Source organism: Knufia obscura, assembly GCF_036327395.1.
Source record: "Knufia obscura strain CCFEE 5817 isolate CBS 148926 chromosome Unknown scaffold_12, whole genome shotgun sequence".
NCBI lineage: Eukaryota > Fungi > Ascomycota > Eurotiomycetes > Chaetothyriales > Trichomeriaceae > Knufia > Knufia obscura.
Window position 1 is genome coordinate 284,456 of NW_027042698.1, and position 18,456 is coordinate 302,911.

At 50.5% G+C, this 18,456-nt stretch overlaps 6 protein-coding genes across 6 annotated transcripts; 4 read left to right on the forward strand and 2 right to left on the reverse strand.

Annotated features, from left to right (window-relative positions):
- Positions 1 to 71: 71 nt before the first annotated feature.
- Positions 72 to 966, reverse strand: PMZ80_008861 (uncharacterized protein; the record flags this gene model as incomplete). The annotated part of the gene is made up of 2 exons (XM_064877258.1): positions 72 to 807; positions 869 to 966. The coding sequence occupies 2 exons, from the start codon at positions 964 to 966 to the stop codon at positions 72 to 74; spliced, it is 834 nt and encodes a 277-aa protein (XP_064726760.1).
- A 378-nt stretch (positions 967 to 1,344) lies between these two features.
- Positions 1,345 to 3,636, forward strand: PBY1 (putative tubulin--tyrosine ligase pby1; the record flags this gene model as incomplete). Its single annotated transcript, XM_064877259.1, has 2 exons — positions 1,345 to 2,273; positions 2,331 to 3,636. The coding sequence occupies 2 exons, from the start codon at positions 1,345 to 1,347 to the stop codon at positions 3,634 to 3,636; spliced, it is 2,235 nt and encodes a 744-aa protein (XP_064726761.1).
- A 1,036-nt stretch (positions 3,637 to 4,672) lies between these two features.
- PMZ80_008863 (uncharacterized protein) lies at positions 4,673 to 7,579 on the forward strand (the record flags this gene model as incomplete). Its single annotated transcript, XM_064877260.1, has 1 exon — positions 4,673 to 7,579. One exon carries the CDS (start codon positions 4,673 to 4,675, stop codon positions 7,577 to 7,579), a length of 2,907 nt encoding a protein of 968 aa, XP_064726762.1.
- Positions 7,580 to 9,132: 1,553 nt separating this feature from the next.
- On the forward strand, positions 9,133 to 13,560 carry PMZ80_008864 (uncharacterized protein; the record flags this gene model as incomplete). Its single annotated transcript, XM_064877261.1, has 5 exons — positions 9,133 to 11,867; positions 12,360 to 12,424; positions 12,478 to 12,573; positions 12,632 to 13,021; positions 13,079 to 13,560. The coding sequence occupies 5 exons, from the start codon at positions 9,133 to 9,135 to the stop codon at positions 13,558 to 13,560; spliced, it is 3,768 nt and encodes a 1,255-aa protein (XP_064726763.1).
- A 249-nt stretch (positions 13,561 to 13,809) lies between these two features.
- On the reverse strand, positions 13,810 to 15,190 carry PMZ80_008865 (uncharacterized protein; the record flags this gene model as incomplete). Its single annotated transcript, XM_064877262.1, has 2 exons — positions 13,810 to 14,816; positions 14,875 to 15,190. The coding sequence occupies 2 exons, from the start codon at positions 15,188 to 15,190 to the stop codon at positions 13,810 to 13,812; spliced, it is 1,323 nt and encodes a 440-aa protein (XP_064726764.1).
- Positions 15,191 to 15,694: 504 nt separating this feature from the next.
- PMZ80_008866 (uncharacterized protein) lies at positions 15,695 to 17,981 on the forward strand (the record flags this gene model as incomplete). Its single annotated transcript, XM_064877263.1, has 3 exons — positions 15,695 to 15,928; positions 15,973 to 16,032; positions 16,086 to 17,981. 3 exons carry the CDS (start codon positions 15,695 to 15,697, stop codon positions 17,979 to 17,981), a joined length of 2,190 nt encoding a protein of 729 aa, XP_064726765.1.
- Positions 17,982 to 18,456: the final 475 nt, after the last annotated feature.

Here is an 18,456-nt window from a genome sequence, read left to right on the forward strand (position 1 = left end):
GGGCATTACTAAATATCGGATCTTCTTTCATGGTCATTATTACTCGTCCATCTCATTTCCGTGCTGTCCCTTCAATCATTCTCTGCCAAAGTAGCAGACCTCTCGTTACCATCACCAAACCTGGACCTTGCCAGCTCCTTCAGCATAGCCATGGTCTTATCTTCTTTCTCCTTCATCTTCTGCGTCGTTTCCTCTCGTTCTGCAGCCCTGGCTCTCATGATCTCGTCCCGCTTGACCTCGCGCTCGGTCTTTCTGCGCTCATGCTCCTTCTTCATTTTCTTCAGCTCCGACAGCGTATCCTCACCCATCAAGTCAGACTCTTGCACTTCGACGTCTCCGCCACCCTCTTTAGTAGCTGCAAAGGCCCGATTCGAAGCTGCTGCATCTCTCTTCTTCTCTAACTGTCTCTCCCTCGTACCAGCCTCAGCCCGAGGTGGTACCTCCTCGAGCCGTTCCTTTTGTATTTTGCGTTCGACCTTTCGTTCATTTCGCATATCTTCAAAGCGCTGTTCTCGGGATATTTCTGCTGCTGAGCGGGCATCCTCGTTTCGGCTTTGTAGATCCTGAAGGGAGGGTATAGTAGGGCCTGACCTTGAGTTTGGCGGCTCTATTCGAGCTAGTGAACCACGCCCGTCCTGTGGAAGAGCTGGACCAAAGTCATCATCTTCCTCATCGTCTACTCCGCTCGCAGGCGGTGGCTCGTGCTTCTGTGTAGCATCCTCGTCGAGAGCTGTTGGTTCATGTGCTGTTACTGCCTTCTGTAATGTGATCGGATCATACCAACCCTCAGCTAGTTCTCCACGATTCCTACCATGTTAGTACTCAGGCCTTCCCTAGCAATGGTGATTGATGTAGTGGTGTGTCTTACCACTTGTTCATAAAGGACCTCCACCGGCCCTTCACCTCGTCTTCTGCAAGGTCTTCAATGTCATGGTGCTTCTGGATATCTAGGTACAGTGCGAACATGGGACGATAACGAGGAAGATCATGCTTCGTTAGCTCTCTCGCGCCGAGAGGTAGTGGTCGGGCTGGCTGACGGACATCATGGTGATGGCGAGGGCGATCTCGAGAACGATATCCCGCACCACCTTCATGACCGCGAAAGGAAGGCGATCGAGACCGAGAGCGTTTGTGTCTCCGCTCGCTCATTGTAGATTGCACACCGAGCTCATAGGGAAGTCTTTTTGAGACGTGAGTTGCAGCAGGAGCGACACACCTCGGTCGTTCGGTCGAGCTTGATCCGGACTCTATGACGACTTCCAAAGTTTTTCTGTTTCTATTCACCTGTATACCTTTTTACCCCCACCATCCATACATATTCCAGGATTAACCGAGTCGACAACAATGCACATCCTGCTCACCAATGACGACGGTCCACCGTCGAACCAGTCTTCGCCATATATCCATTCTTTGGCCGACACGCTACAGAAAGCAGGTCATACCGTCTCAGTCGTTCTTCCTAATACTCAGAGATCATGGATCGGCAAAGCACATATGGTAGGTCAAACCTTGACACCAAGCTACTTCAGACCTGGCACACTCCACAAGGATGATGGCATAACCCAAGATCGTCCATTCAATGATGGCGGCGAGGAATGGATTTTACTTGACGGTACACCGGCCAGCTGCACCCAAATCGGCCTCTGGCATCTCTTCAACGATCGTGGTCCAGTCGATGTGATCGTCAGCGGACCTAACTATGGACGTAACACGACCGCTGTATTTGCCCTATCGAGTGGCACGCTTGGCGCGGCTATGGAGGGTGCTACAATGGGGAAGAAGAGCATTGCCATCTCATACGCCTTCGACTCGCGTGATCATGATCCGGAGATCATAGCCGCTGCATCGCGGGTGAGCACAAAGCTTGTTGAAAAGTTCGTAAAAGAGTGGCCGGAGGATGTACATGTGTACAGCATCAATGTGCCACTCAGGAAAGGTGTGGAGGAGCAGCTTATCACATATACACACATGATACAGAACAAGTGGTCTAGTGGCAGCTCCTTCGCCGTGTTGAAAGAGGGTGCCAATGACGCAGATCCCGACATCGAGGAGTTGAAGATTCGTGACAAAGAGCAGACCAATGCGGCAGATAACCCGCCTACATATCGCGATCATGTCACCTTCAAATGGTCGCCAAATTTTGCCGATGTAAGGAACTCTGCACTGGCAGCAGGTAAGGGAGATGGCTGGCATGTAATGCAGGGCCATGTTACGGTGACACCTCTACGAGCCAACTTCTGGCATTTGCCAAACTACACAGGAGAGATCAAGCTGTGAGTAAGTGAGCTTAATCGTGACCTACCTACCTGAAGCTATACTGATGTTTGCAGCGATGATGCCGCAGCAAGCCATCCCGAGCTAGAAAAGAGCAGAGCACTTGCAATTGTGCAATATCCTGAATCTTATGTGCAGCCACTCATTGTTAGCGCTCTAAATAACTCAAAGTCGATCCGCTTCGACGTTGTAGAAGATGAGGTTACTCTTCACCATCCAGAACGACCTTGCGTGCAATTCAAGGCGTACGAGGCTCTTGACTTTGAGCACGCCATGCAATACAACACAACGTCTCAAATATGTGCCTATGTCATCCGGAAAGCTCTGATTCGCAAGCATTACTTGTCCAACACGATCGCAGCTTGGCTAACGAAACATCCTATGAGCATTTTGAGGCACCACTTTAAAGCAAGTGTGCATTTTGAGCTGGACTACGCTGAGTTCTTAGATGATGCACTTGTCGATGCATGGGACTTGCATGAAAGCATGGCACGAAACGAAGAACAAGCGGGCAATAAGGAGTGGTGGATACTCAAGCCAGGCATGAGCGACGGCGGCAACGGTATCCGACTATTTTCTAGCATCGAAGAGCTCCAACAGATATTTGAGGAATGGGATCCACCAAGTGACGACGAAGATAAGGACTCGGCGGAAGACGCGAACGAGACTCTCAACGAGCTCAAGCTAGGCAATGAGCATGACGAGGCACTCATGACCTCTCAACTCCGACACTTCATCGTACAGCCCTACATTGATCAACCGTTAATGTTACCTACATATAACAACCGGAAATTCCACATTCGCAGCTATGTGCTTGCCATAGGTGCCCTGAGAGTCTTTGTGTACCGAGAAATGTTGGCGTTGTTTGCTGCAAAACCCTACGAACCGCCTGGACGGCACAACGACGAAACCGAGATCGATTTGAGTCAACACCTGACGAACACATGCTTTCAGGATGAATCAACCAAGGAATCATCGGTTCACCGGTTCTGGTCGCTGAACGAGTCAACTCAAAGCGAGGGTTGGCACGAAGACGTCTTCTCCCAAATCTGCGGGATAACAGGTGAGGTCTTTGAGGCAGCTGCGAGAGAGCAGATGGTCCATTTTCAGGCTATACCGAATGCATTCGAGATCTTTGGTGTGGACTTTTTGGTTGACAGTGAAAGAAACGTCTGGCTACTGGAAATGAACGCTTATCCTGATTTCAAACAGACTGGTGAAGGATTACAGGACAAAGTGGTCGGTGGTCTTTTCGATCAGGTTGTCAACACTGCCGTCGCGCCATTCTTCGGTGCTACTGAGCAGGCTAATGGTAGCGAGCAGATGGTGCTAGTCAAGGAGGTGGATCTTGGCAGGCGGTAGGACTGGGGCTTGTAATAAGGCTGACTGTGAACGAATTGGGCATGACGGACAATAGCTTCACCGCCAGGCAGATGTCGCAGATGTTGCTGTTCTGGGAGACAGGTCCTGAGTCATGCATGCAGAAGAACAACAGTAGTGAAGCAGATGCCTGTAATATATCAATCAGCTCTCGATAGCGAGAGACCTGTGTCACAGCAGGGATGCCATCTCATGCTGCATTGCGTGGTCACTTTAACCCCGACTCCTCGCCTCAAACTGGATTTGGTTGGCTGAAGTGCCGACGTCAGCGATGTCCGGGGTATCACACAAGGACTTTTCAGGCATACGCCGCCCCCAAATAAGTCCGTCATATGACTCTTTCACTTCTTCTACCATCAACTTTTTGTCATCTTCGCGGGTGCCTGCGAGGCGAAAATGCATGCGACAACCTTAACTCGCTGGCTATTGACCGTTGAGTAAAAAGCGAAAGGCTGAGTACGCTTCTTCACAAGACTACCCTGTCAGTTCCTGTACTAGCATGCACCTAGCCTCTTTTCATGCCTCAGCCAGCTAATCTCGCCACCGTCCATGGTTTATGCATACAATTTTGCCTCAGGCACCAGGTGACGAGCTGAACTTTCTCACACGATTTGCCTTCATCGACGCTCGTTTGTGCACTCTGTTTGTGTTATACAATAGCTTCATCGTCGCTTGCTTTAATTCTCATCTCGTGAGAGCCTAACTACTGACGAATCAGACTCAAATCCAGCTCAAACAATCCGAAACACTTCTAACCATCCCTACTATTGTTGCCGCAACACTCTCTTACTGACCAAGGCCAATCTTCCGCTTTATATCGCAATCTGACGACCCCAACCACGAGACAGGCTGGGTCTGCTATGCACAACACGACAAAGGGACCCAAACATTGAGAACTTGTCGACCGAGCAGAACTCTGCAAAGATTCATCGCTAACCATACTTGAGCATCTAGCCAACACCTTCAACACGCTCATTCAAAAGGCTAGAGGCAACTGTCGCAAGTGCTCTCAGCCGTGATGGTGACGACGTCCTACCTGCTCGATAGCATCTCAGCTGGAGTAGGGTTCGCGTTTTATCTGACAGCATGTCTCTGGGCATCTTTACGTGATGATAGCAAGTCAGGGAGATCGGAGAGGAGGAGAATGGTCAATCAAAAGGACAAGCGCAAGAACGTACAGCGGCCAGGTCTCTACTTTGTGCATCTACTCGGAGACCTGACTCTGCTCGCTTTGAGCTTGTCACATGCTATCCTGCTTGCAAAGTCGAGAAAGGATAGGCTGTCGATGAAGGCTGATCCAGATGTCAGTGCAGTCCTCTTCGGCTCACTGATCTGGCTTGTCTTCTTCCTGGGCTTGACCGACGCAGAAGATGCGGCTGGCTATGAGCAAATGGTTCCATGGATGTTGAGCTTGGTCTCGTATACGATCTCTACGGCAATCAACACCGCAGGAAAACCTGGAGCATCAGCCGACGTGATCCTTCAATGGGTTCGAATGTTGATCCTACTAATACTAATTGTTGCAACCGCCTTGCTTCGCCGCAGAAAGACCAAGGTGGTGGACGAAGCTGATCCAGGCACGGAGGAGACCGAACCACTAATCGCACCTGAGTCTGGCACCAACGATGACACAAAACCCCAGGATGAAGATTTTGACGCGGAAGACGACAAGTCAGTGAAGAGCTATGCTTCGGACGACGATCAGGCAGAGGACAAGGACCAGGACGACGATAACGATGCGAAAAAGGAGGAGAATAAACAGAGAAAGGCTCTGAGAGATCGTCCTTGGTACGAGTACATCGCCTCTTTCGCAATTTTCATCCCCTACGTACGTCCACGTACCTCGAGGCAATACTTCTACCTTACAATCATGGTCATCAATACCATAATCGCCAGAGGCATTACCCTTGGTCAACCGCTAATGTTGGGATCTGTCATTGACGACTTGACACGCCGGGAGTTCAAGATGTGGAAAATTCTTGCATACGTTGCTCTTCGATTCGCCTCATCCGGTTCTGGCATACAGCTCATTCGTAGCTTGGCTTCCTATCGTCTGAACATCGAGCTGCACAATACTCTGCTTACTCTTTGCTTCAACCACGTAATGGACCTGGATGCTCGATACCACATATCCAAGAACACGCCGTCGACCTGGCAAATCATGGACCGCGGACAGTCGGTCATTAACCTCCTTCAAGAAGTCTGCTTTGACCACATCCCAGTCATTGCCGATCTTGTCATCGCTCTTTTCGTCGTCAGCAAGCTGTTTGGTGCCTACCTCTGTTTCGCCGTAGCGACGACCATGGTTCTACTTTCTTGGAGCAATCGCATCACCATGACCAAGAAAACGAAGATGCGGCGATACTTTGTCGACCTCTGGCGAAACTGGTACTCTCATATGAACGAATCTTTCATGCACTGGCGCACAGTGTCCGAGTTCAACAACATTGTGCACGAAAAGAAGAGGCACGAGGATAAGACGGAAGCTTTCACGACTGTTTCTATCAAACAACAAAGCTTCCGTAACTACCTGGCTGCTATTCAAGAAGTTGTTGTAACTGCAGGGTTTACATTTGTGTGCATCATAGCAGCTATGGAAATTGCAGCAGGACGACTGGATGTGGGTCGGTTTGTGGTCTTGATCACCTATTGGAGTCAAATCATGTCGCCTGTCACGCGAATTGCTGGTTTCGCGACCGATATAGCTGAGGAGCTCGTCGATGCGGAGAAGCTCATGCTACTGCTGGAGAAAAAGCCAAGAGTCACCACCAAGCCTAATGCGCCGATGTTCAAGTTCAAGGGAGGACATGTGAAGTTCGAGAATTGTGATTTTAGCTACGACGGCATCCGTACTGTAACCAAGAATGTCAGCTTCGAGGCCAAACCCGGCGAGACAATTGCGCTGGTCGGCGAAACTGGAGGCGGGAAATCCACCATCTTCAATCTACTGTACCGGTTCTTCGACCCAAGTTCTGGGCGCGTCATTGTCGACGGCCAAGACATCTCCGAGGTCAACATGCAGTCTTACCGAGATGTTCTTGGATTAGTACCACAAGACACTATTCTCTTCAACACCAGCATTCTGAAAAACATACGTTATGGAGATCTCAATGCTGCCAAGGCAGAAGTGATCGGGGCTTGCAAAGCGGCACAATTCCACGACAAAGTGCAGAAGTTCCCAAAGAAGTATCTGCAGAAGGTCGGCGAATTAGCGCAGAAGCTATCCGGAGGAGAAAAGCAGCGGCTTGCTATTGCACGTGCTATTCTCAAGAAGCCGGGCATTCTTCTTCTGGACGAGGCGACGAGTGCAGTCGATTCTGTCACCGAGTCGAAGATTCAAGCATCTTTGCAGAAGTTGTCTGAAGGCAGGACTACTTTTATCATTGCGCACAGATTGAGCACGATCATGGACGCTGACAAGATACTTGTGGTTAAGAATGGTGAGATTGTGGAAGCTGGCAGTCATCAAGAGCTGCTGGATCACGGCAATGGTGCTTACAAGGAGTTGTGGGAGGCGCAATTGAAACTGTCAGCTGGCAAAACGAAGGAGCAGACGGCCGAGGTTGCGAAGGGCATCGAGGAAACGACACATGGCGAAGCGCAAGACCTGTTGGAGTTTGAAGATTCAGGTGTTAAGCCAGGTGTAGACAAGGACGAGCACGATGGCGAGAGCAAAACGGACAACAAAACCGAGGAGGCCAAGAATGCGGATGAGAACAACGCCGATTACAAGGCCAAGGCAGCGCAGCCTGGCACTGTCGGTCTTGTTACTCCACCTTTGAGCTCCCAGGTGACGCCGAGCAGAGGCAGCTTCACAGAGGAAGAACAAAAGGTGCACGAGCAAGATGGCAGCAAGGACACGAGCGACACCTCGTCGGTGAAGAGTGGGAAGAGTGGGAAGAGCAGGAATTACGGTACCTTGTAAAATGACCTTGGTGCGCTCGTACATCACATGTTGCATCAAATTGGGAAAAGAACGCTCTGCTTAGGTATCGCTGATCCAAATTATGGTAGCATGGCGCTGTGGGCAATTGACACTGGAAGTTTTAGGAGGTAGTTAGAAAGCATCTGGCAATCCATTTTCAGATGATCGCGACTGCCGTAGAAGCCTTGTTTCTCTAGACTATGACTTCCACTCGTCCAGATGCCTTGAACCTGCCTGCGGAGATCTGATCGCACTTGCTGGTCGTTCGGTTGAGAGCCTACTGGATGCATCGCGGATTGTGGTGGCTCGAAATGTCCTTGCTCTTAGTACTGGCATGCGCGTGGCCCGAACTCACTGACTCACGTGGACCTACAACTCAATGCATTTCTCATTCGTTGTAGTACTCTTCGCACCTCCTCTTCTCTGTCTGCTGGATCGGGTTGCAAAACAGACTCACAGTCGTCGTAAATAACAGGTTGACATCCATCGAAGACACTTCTTCACATCATTCAACACACCAGAATTGGTTTCTATCTCTACCTGCTTCAAATAATGTTAGCTCAGCAGGTTTCGCACCAGTGTGCAGCATTCGGCATCGACAGAAACGCACGCGGTATTGCGAGGCTCAATCCATCAGTGAGCCGACTTCGCAGGAAGACGTGTTGCACAACATAACCTTGATCACTCTTTCAGCTGCTCGTGGGCCAATCACGAAAACCCCCTCGCTACCAGATACGGCATTTGCATGCGAGTTGTTGGCTCGAACACGTCCTTTCACCCTTCGTTGCGCAGTGAAAGACCGATGTCTCGACGTTATCTCGTCCTAGCATGCGCTCCCGACATATGACAGGATAGCCACGTTCACGACACACATTTTTGGAGTGGGAGCACCTGAGTATTTGAATGCGAGGGCGATGGTCGGTGGTTCGTATTCGGATGGTGCATGGCATACGAGAAATATAACCAACACGTTGGGGCCCCGATAACGGGACAGACGCTCCTGCAGCGGTGAGTGGTTGAGCGAGATCATTCCAGGTTATATTCAGGCTGACGACGTGACTCTTCCTGCGGGCAGCTGGGTGTGCATTACAGTACTGTATTAAAAGCTGAAACCCTGCACAATGGGCCAATCACTGGTGGAGCTGACCGCATCCTCTGGCTTCTGGCATCGAAGCCACGATTGGTCCGCTAAGCTGGCGCTTCAAACTTCCACGCCAAAATTCGGAGGGGGTGCTCTTAGAAGCCGATTCCGACGCAATTTTCTCCATTTTGCTGGACGCCGATGCTGATTAATGACCCCCATCTAGCCCGGAAAGGCATAACGTTGTTCACGAGAGGGCGTGCGTCTTGTCACTCTGGAGTCATGAATTCTGGTATCCTAGCCTCACAGAAGGTGTAAGCCTGAGGCTTCGATATACTCAGGATGACTTCCTTCTCGAAGGCTTTGGACTTTCTTTCATGACTTATTGGTCATGTATTGTCGATTTTGCTTGACGCCCTCCCATTGACACCTCATCTCGCGGACATTGCCGGCACTGCTCTGAGCAGTAGTCATGGACAACTACTTCGATTTCGACCAGGCGGCCATTGCGCCCTTCGACTCGAGTGAGGAAATATCCTCGACTCTTGGAGATGCCAATCAGCTCGATGCGAACGAGCAGTTCGATTCACTCTTCCTCGACAAGTCAGCAAGTCTACCAGTGGACGGGTCCGCCGAATCAGGCACGGTTATGCTCAATCTGATCAATGATCGAAAGGTTGAAGCCGTCCGATGGGCATATGATCCATTGGCCACGTACCCTATGTTCAAGGCAAAGACTCCTTGTCAATTGTGTGAGAAGATGGGCATGGACTGCTACCTGGCTTCTCGAGGAATGCTCATCACTGGGTGTACAGCATGCATATCACTCTACAGAGAATGCAGCTTCACATATCCTGATATGCAACCTGGCTATGTTGCAACTTTCCCTGGGATTGCTGAAGACGAGCAAGTCTGCCACGGACCTATCACAACGCGTAGAGCGGCAATGAACTCTTTCAATACTGATGGTCGGGGTCGAAAGTCAGGTGCTCGCTTCCATAGGGATGCAATCAAGATTCTCAAGACATGGCTCTCAGAGCATACAGATCACCCCTATCCGAATGAAAGAGAAAGGGACGAGCTGAAGCAATTGACTGGTCTGAAGCGAAGCCAAATCAACAACTGGCTTGCAAATGCTCGTCGACGAGGCAAAGTTCGACCTGCATCTGACCCACCGTCGCCCATTCTTGGAGCCATGGACATTCCAACACAGCCCATCACGAACGAAATGTACGAGAACCTCAATCCGCTTGACAGATGGAGAGCCTCACCACCCGAACATGAACCTGCTTCGATGACTGCTATAGCTCGAGCTGTCACAAGCAATGATCTACCTCACACCCTCCGCTCCCGCAACCAATCTTCATCATCACTGCACATCTCACGCCCATCATCTCGCAAAGCATCAAGCGACGATGACTCAACGAACTTGTCCATCATGTTTCAACCACCGTCGGTGTCATCCTTTGAGACACGAGAATCTTCAAACTCAACGTCTCTGTCCCTAGCTTCATCCCAATCCCACAAATCAAGACAATCGTTTGCTTCCTCACAAGATCGCCGCCGTAGGCGACGTAATCCTCTACTGCATCAACGCAACAGCTCTACTACAAATATGGGGCCTCCACTATCTAACCCCAAAGTAGCCAAAAGCAAGGCAGGTAATGGCAGCAAGGAACGCATCTTCCAATGCACATTCTGCACAGACACTTTTCCTTCCAAGTATGACTGGCAACGCCACGAAAAATCCCTCCACCTAGCACTGGAAAGGTGGACGTGCTGTCCTATGGGCCCGACCCGCATTGATGCAAGCACAGGCTTCCAACAATGCGTTTTCTGTCCAGAACTGTTGCCAACCCCTTCTCATCTCGAGAAGCACAATTTCCAAGCCTGTAACGAGAAAACTGTGCCTGAAAGGACGTTCTACAGGAAGGATCACCTTCGGCAACATTTACGGCTGATGCACGGTGTGAAATTTGACCCGCATATGGATACATGGAAGAACACAACGTTCGAGATCAAGTCGCGGTGTGGTTTTTGCCCATCGCTATTCACAACGTGGCAATCGAGGGCCGATCACCTAGCGGCCCACTTCCGGAACGGGTGCGACATGAAAGACTGGAATGGTGGGTGGGGTTTTGAGGGTTTCGTGGAACGATTGGTTGAAAATGCACTACCACCATATCTTATAGGCCTCGAGCGCAACACGATGAACCCTTATCGGGCAAGAGAAGCACGTAAAACACCTTTGGACAGCGCCACGAAGCTAGCCACCAATCTGAACGCCATAGATAGCACCGTGGTTGAATCAAGTACAGCATGCATGTTAGGCGACAACAGTGGCGGCGATCTACCGGACTACGACAAAGTCGAAGTGGATCAAATCACCAAGGACTCCAATTGCTGGCTCAGACTGGAAGAGGCGCTGATTAAGTACGTCCTCGAGCAAAAGAGCTTCGGCATTATGCCTGAAGATAAGCAGATCCAGGACCACGCTAGGACCATCGTCTACGGCGATGCGGATCCTTGGGACTGGACCATGGCCGACAGCCAAGTATGGCTTGATGCATTCAAGAGTGAACATGGCTTGTCCACCAGCTCGGAGGACTCCTCCCCCGAATACCAGAGCACAAGGACTGTACCAGTCGCTGCGCCATATGTCGTCAAGGGCGGTCTGAAAAGCAATACCAGACGAACAGCGAGTCACAACGAGAACGTGGGCCATCGGCCGTCTGGATCAAGCCTTCCAGGTGTGCAGGAGCGAACTTGTCCTCTGGCGCCAACGCAGTCTAGTAACAGCTCGACTCATGGTGGAACACCTATCACACCTGTTGAAGACATCTTAAGTTTGCCCTGCGCCAACCACGGGTTGACTAATGGTCAGCATACGGATCTTGATTTTGATGCGATGGATTTCAGCCAGCTTGACATAAATGCCTTCGGAGAAATGGAGTTTGAAAATGAGCTTCAGGCAAGTCAGGCAGGCCCAGTCCCTGCAATGAGCATGATGGGGTACCGACCACAACAGGTACACACACCAGCCATGGCCAACGAGTTCATGCACTTAGACATGAGCAGTGGTATGGCGACCGGTGCACAGCAGAAGCCATTGCAAGCTGATTTCAACCCTTTCACAGGCGTTGATGAGGCGCCAGAAATGACTTTGGAGACTTTCGATCAGTTGACTGGGTATATGAACGGGTTCAGGTAGCGCGAAAGATTGAATTGGTCCAGATGTGTTCTCCTACGCGGTGATTGTTAGGGATAGAATTGATGCTTCTTCAAGCCGAAAGGGTTTGCGTCCAAGAAAGATTGACCCTGTAACGCCTGGGCTTGGCCGAAGTCGAAACCTGATAGTGTTCGGCCCGAACTTCTACTGAGAGTTGCTGAGCGCGATATCTGCCGGGCCCGCATTGGTAGTACTGATAGCGGACTCGCAACCAATGATGATCACTGGAGTTGGAGGATGGCCTTGCCTTGAATCGTTTCTAGATGACATTCGATACATGCAGACATAGAAGGAGCCTTCTACGATACTTAATCTTCTCTATCGGAGCAAGAAATGTGAGAGAGTTGACCGTGCTGAGTCATCCTGTTCTGCCTCCTTCTCTAACAGGCTTCACCAGATATGGAGATCAGATCGCTGTTCGGCGCTGTCTTCATCTCTATACTCTTGATTGCTACTAAGTACACGTACAGCATTTTTGTCAAGAAGCGAGAGCTCACAGAAAAGCCGAGGAAGTTCGAAGAGTCGCTCGATCTTGGTCAGTACTTCCGGGTTTGTTGTGTTTCAATAGCTGAAGATATGCGAATATAGCCAGTGTCAAACCGCTTGAACAGAACTTCGATTGGCGACAAAGAGATGAGAACCCTTACCGGCCCTGGCACGATGGGCCATACCATGTGACCATGGGTATGTCACCATTGTGTCGCTCTCTCACAGTTAATCGACTCTAAACAAACTTTGTTAGGCTTGAAGAATGCAGAAATCGGGAGCTGGATCGAGCTCGACAAGACCTACCTAGACAAATACCGACTGAAGAAAGGATTGTACCAAAACCACCGGGACGAGGTACTCCGCGCCCTGCCCGGCTGCGAAGATGGAATGTTCGAAGCACTCGAGATACTGAAGGACGTCTTGATCCGGCGCTATCCAACCATGTTCCGCATGCGAGACACACACACCATCGAGAATCTAGTCACCGGCGACGTATGGGATCTGGACAGAAACGCAAAGACATGGGAGACGCACCACCCCCTTGAGGTGATGGGTCTGCTAGCTACCGAAGACTTCTTCCTGCTGCAGAACGATCCCGCGACTGGCATGAGTACGCTAAGGGCTGGAGGAGTCTGTTTCCCCGGTGAGTAATGCATCAAGCCGTTACCTGGCTGGTAATGAGAACCTGACCATGACACAGCCGGTTTTAAGATCGAAGACAAAATCGGCCTCACACTATGGCAAATCCACGCCGGAAAGGTCCCAAAGTACGAGCAAAAGCTCGCAAAATCAATGGACCGGTTCTTCATGAACCTACGGACTGGATCGCAAATACAGAGATTCAACTTCGCGATCGACGATTCGGACGAACTATTCCATCGGCATTCACACCATAACTTGTCTCTAGAACAGTTGGAGAAACAACCGAAACTCGAGGATCTGCATCTTCGGGTGGAGCGACAGGTGCTGCAGCGTTTGCCCAGGACGAGGGCGCTGCTGTTTACGATAAGGACTTATGTGACGCCTATCACGGAGGTTACGAGGGATCATGCGGTTGCGAAGGCGTTGAGGACGAATGTTGATAGTTTTGGGGAGGATTTGGCGGTGTATAAGAATATGAGTTTGTGGAATGAGATTTTGCAGAAGCATATTAAGGAGGTGCTTGGGGAGGAGGATGCGTGAGTTGAGGTTCGAGTTTGACAGCGGTTGGGGAGGAAGAATCCTTCTCCTCGACCTGCACAAATCAATATGTACTAGCTCTGAGATGATGGTATCATTATGAGGCAGCATGTCTTGTATTTTCTTGAATGGTGAAGATTCAGTAACAAAGACGCATTGGCAGTCTATTCATTGAACACAGAGTATGGTTCTGACCAGATCTCCTGTGCGAGTGAACTGTCTTGATTTTTATCGGTCTCGTGCTAGATCTTGTCACTTGTCCCGTAAATCCTGAAGGACCTCCTCAACAGAGGTCAAGAATATTGACACTAACTGGTCTACCTCCGCTTCGGTGATGATGAACGGAGGTGCGAAAAGGACGGCATCAACTGCAGAAGAGCAAAGATACACAGCCAAACCATTCTTCATGCAAGTCGCAGCGACATCGCTTGCCATGTGAGCGCCCGGTTGAGTCGAGAACTCGACTGCCAGAAACAAGCCCATGCCTCGAACCTCTTTTAAGCAAGGTGTTGAATCTCTCAATCTCTGGGAAAGTAGACCCCCCATTCGTCGTACTTTACTGAGCAGGTCGTCACGAACGATAGTCTTCTGCACTGCGAGCGCGGCTGCGCACGCCAAGGGGTGCCCCTGATAGGTGTGTCCGCTGACGAATGGCAATGTCGCTTGAATCTCTCGAATTGCATCGTGGACTTTACTTCCGATCAATATACCAGATAAGGGTTGATATCCAGCTGCCAGTCCTTTTCCGATGGTTTGCAGATCCGGTGGTGTACCTCCAAGAGCTTGCCACGCATGAAGTGTGCCAACACGACCCATGCCGCACATGACCTCGTCGTATATCAGAAGAGCCCCATGCCTGTCGCAAAGTTCACGTAATGAACTCAAATACTTGGGCAGCCCAGGAACGGCGCCCAGCGTCGCACCCCCTACAGTCTCTATGATTACAGCGGCGACGGTCTCCGGTCCCAGAGCGAGGAACTTATCCTCGTATTCTCGCATGAGGCGGTCAGTATATTCGTCCTCATCTTCACCATCGATTGCATCTCGTGAAAAGAAGCAAGGTGAAACGTGGTGGAAAGCTGGAGAAAGCATAGGTTCGAATGCCTCTCGACGAGAAGGATTGAATCCAGCAGACAATGCTCCTAGAGTGTTGCCATGATATGCGGAACGACGTGCAATGAAATTAGTACGCCGTGGTTCTCCTTTTGACAGGTGATATTGTCTTGCGATCTTCAAAGCGCTCTCCACAGCTTCAGAACCTGCACCATGGTTAGCTTCAACCAGTATCTCAGTTTCCTGCTATCGAATATCGCTTACCTGAACTCAGGAACATACACGTGCTGAAACGACCATCACTAGACTTGATCAATAACGATGCTAGCTCCTCGGCTGGGTCGCTCGTAAAAAATGAGGTATGTGCAAATGATAATTGGCGTGCCTGCTCGGTAATGGCCTCAATAACGGCCTGATGACCATGTCCTAAGCATGATACGGCAGCGCCACAGCTACCGTCGAGGATCTTAGAGCCATCACTCTGGGTTATGTACACACCCTGGCCCGTAGTTGCAGTAGGGTAGGTTTTGGTTAAAGACCTGTGGAATATGGCTGATGGAGGCTGAGGCTCTGCAATCATATTCGTCACCGGACGTCGGGCGTGTCGGCTGCAATGGAGGCTACACAAAGGTGGGAACAGCAGTCGAGTAGCTTGGACATGATGTGCAGATTTGACCACCAGACCAAATCGAAACACGATATTTGAGGATGGTTGTTTGGTAACCAAATGTGCCAGAGCATACGGAAGAGGTCTGAGCAATATTACTCCACAATGATTGGCTGTTGGCAAACGTCCGAGCTGCCACTGTTGATTGGTTGACATTGGAAACTCGGCGAGATTGCTATCTAATGTGGGGTAAGTTCGCACCGAGGACTTCGTTCAACTCCTATCAGTGAGAAGCATCATCGCTCTTGCCAACTATCACAGTGACAGCCGAACTTACTACTGTTAAGCTGCTGCTCATCAGGACGACTCGGCGGATCTGGGCCTGGCACCACTTGAATCAATCCACCATGCAAACATTACCTCGATCCAACTGGTGTTTCATCACAGCGCGAACGAGCGTGAGCAAGCAGAACCACTATGAGTCCGAGCGGATCCGCCTTAGACCTAGTCGAGAATGAAGACCTGGCCTTGGATGCCTGGTGGTCTATTCCATCCTCGCACTCCGTTGGTGCTGGGCATGGAATACTGGCGGATCCCCTTGGCTTCAATCTTTCAGACCTTGACCCCTTTCCCATATACACGGGGGAGACCCTAGGCTTCGAAGAAGGCGGACAGCCACATGCCAAAAGGCGTCGCGGTAGGGCATACACCGTAAGCATACTATGTCGTCCGTATTGTGATGTGATCCTTACCAGACCTCTAATGATATCAACCTGCTGCAGGGCTGTGTGACTTGTCGAGAACGCAAAATCAAGGTCAGTAGTGTCCATTCCCAACTTGGCTGATCCATCCCAACTGATCGTGGCAGTGCGATGAACGTCGACCGGTCTGCAACAATTGTAGAAGATCTCGCCGCTACTCATGCCGGGGCTACATAGATCCCCTAGCGAACCGCAATCTTGAAGTCCACAATGTTCCCGGCTCGCTATCACACACCACGACTGCGGGTACTGAAACTCTGACAAGAGTTGCAAGACGGCGACATCAAGCACACCACGATACTGAAGCCGGGATCGGGACCGACGATGCTGGACGCGCTCAGCCATCCTATGTCCCTACCGAAAACGACGAAGCACACCAAGATCCGAGAACACCTCATGTCGACAACGGTGCACCTTTCGGAAGCCGTCCGTTGACTGATGGCTATCATGGGTTGCCATCTTTGTCAGAGTCGTTCACGGATCCTTCCATCAATGATCCAGTACAGTTGGCCTCGGAGCCTGGCAGACAGGATGACGACCTTCTACTACACTACCAAAAAGTGGTGTGTCACATCATGATGCCCACGATTGATGCATTGAGAAATCCTTGGTTGCAGATATACCTACCCCTGGCATGCGTTGATCCGCCAACAACTGGCCAGCTTGCCCTACGACATGCGCTCATGTCTGTGGCTGCACATCACCTTGCCCTTACGGCCTTGGACCCGCAGCACAACAATGCAATGAGGGCTTCTAGACATAGGGAGGAGGCAAAGAGATGTTTGACAGAGATTCTTCAGTCCGATTCAACAGAGAATGCCAGGTCACACAAATATGCCTTACTAGCTACTGCTATGACATTAATTTCTATCGACGTGTTTAGTACTGATCGAGGAGACTGCAATATCAGCCTGAATCTGGCAAGACAGGTTATTCAGCGGACCGGGGGTGAAGAGTTCTGGAAGTCCGACGCTCGGTCCAGTGTTCTTTACCAGATCTTCTGCTGTTACGAAATGGTCGCAATCACAACCGAAGTACGTTCACAATCCATCACCAGTACTGAAGTCACAAGTCATTCAGATGAGGTATCAGCACACAGGGGCGACAACGACGTGCCAAACGCACGCGCCGAGATATTTGAGGCTACCGGCATCGGAGATTCTGTGCCTTACACTGATTACTATGCCTTAGATACGTCATTCGGTATCAGTTTGCGGACGATATCCCTCCTTCATCGCACCATCAGAGCGGGAGCGGAGCTCACTAAAGCGAAGAGTCCGTCCGTCATGTCACACGGCCTCATTCAAGTAATCGACGAAATCAAGACCAAACTGTATGACATTGAGAAACACCCTTCAGCTTTCAGTCCTAGCAGTTCATCGCATGTTGTCGCTCCGCGCATGTTCGTTGACGAAGATGGACTGTCAATGCCAAAGCTACAGATGATGAATCCCAACCAGACCCTCCCACAAGTCATAAGTGATGAGCTTATCGAGAATCACCAGTGGGCGTTCCATTATGCGGTCATCTTGTACTTTCACCGTGTTATCCCAATTTCAGTTCGAAAGCCTTCAGACGCCACCCGTCGAACTATGAACAACAGTGACAACGCCTGCGACGCCAACCGTAATCCATCAGGCAACTTTCCAGTCCCGGACCATCAACGACTTGTGTGCAAAGTGCTAGATCGACTAGAGAATATCGATTGTTTGACGCGTGACACGGAGATCAGGCCAGCGAGCACTCTGTGGCCTGCCTTCATTGCTGCTGTCGAAGCTGTCAATGTCGACTTGCGGCATCGAGCCCTGATATGGTTTTCTAAAGCAGCGCAGAAGGGGATCGGAAATATTCCCCGTGCTAAAGAATTGGTTATGGAGATCTGGAGACGGGTTGATAGACAACTAGCCAGCAATGACAGCTTATTGTCCCTGAACCATGGGCTTGGACCTGTCGATTGGAGATTAGTCATGGAAGAACTGGGCCAGTCTATAATGCTAACGTAATTGTATTGAATCTCTTGTCGATATTACTTTGGTTTCTGCTCACGAGTGATCACGACGTGCATTCGAGCGGAGCCCAGCAAGCCTGTGCCGTCAATGGGTTGCCGGTTGCGCAAAATCGGCCGTACGCGCTGAAGGGCTTCGGAGCCTCTAAAGTTTAGGCACCATAGGCGCTCACAGAGCCTGAAAATTAGTGCCGGTGATGTCCGTGGCACCTAAAATCCCGGGGGCGAAACCGGCAATCTATTAACGGCACAGGCTTGCCAATATGAGATTTCACTCGATGCGTGGCCTCCGTTGCCGGTATCTGCTGAGGCACCACTACCCAGCGTTAACATTGTAGCGTCCCAGCTCTGAATAGATTGACAAATTGGAAATGCCAAGAGCGTATCAATTCTCCACCAGCTTTCCCAGCCACGGTCCGAGTTGCCACTGACTCGCCGAAGTTTATAGATCGGCGCGAATATCGTTCCAGAGC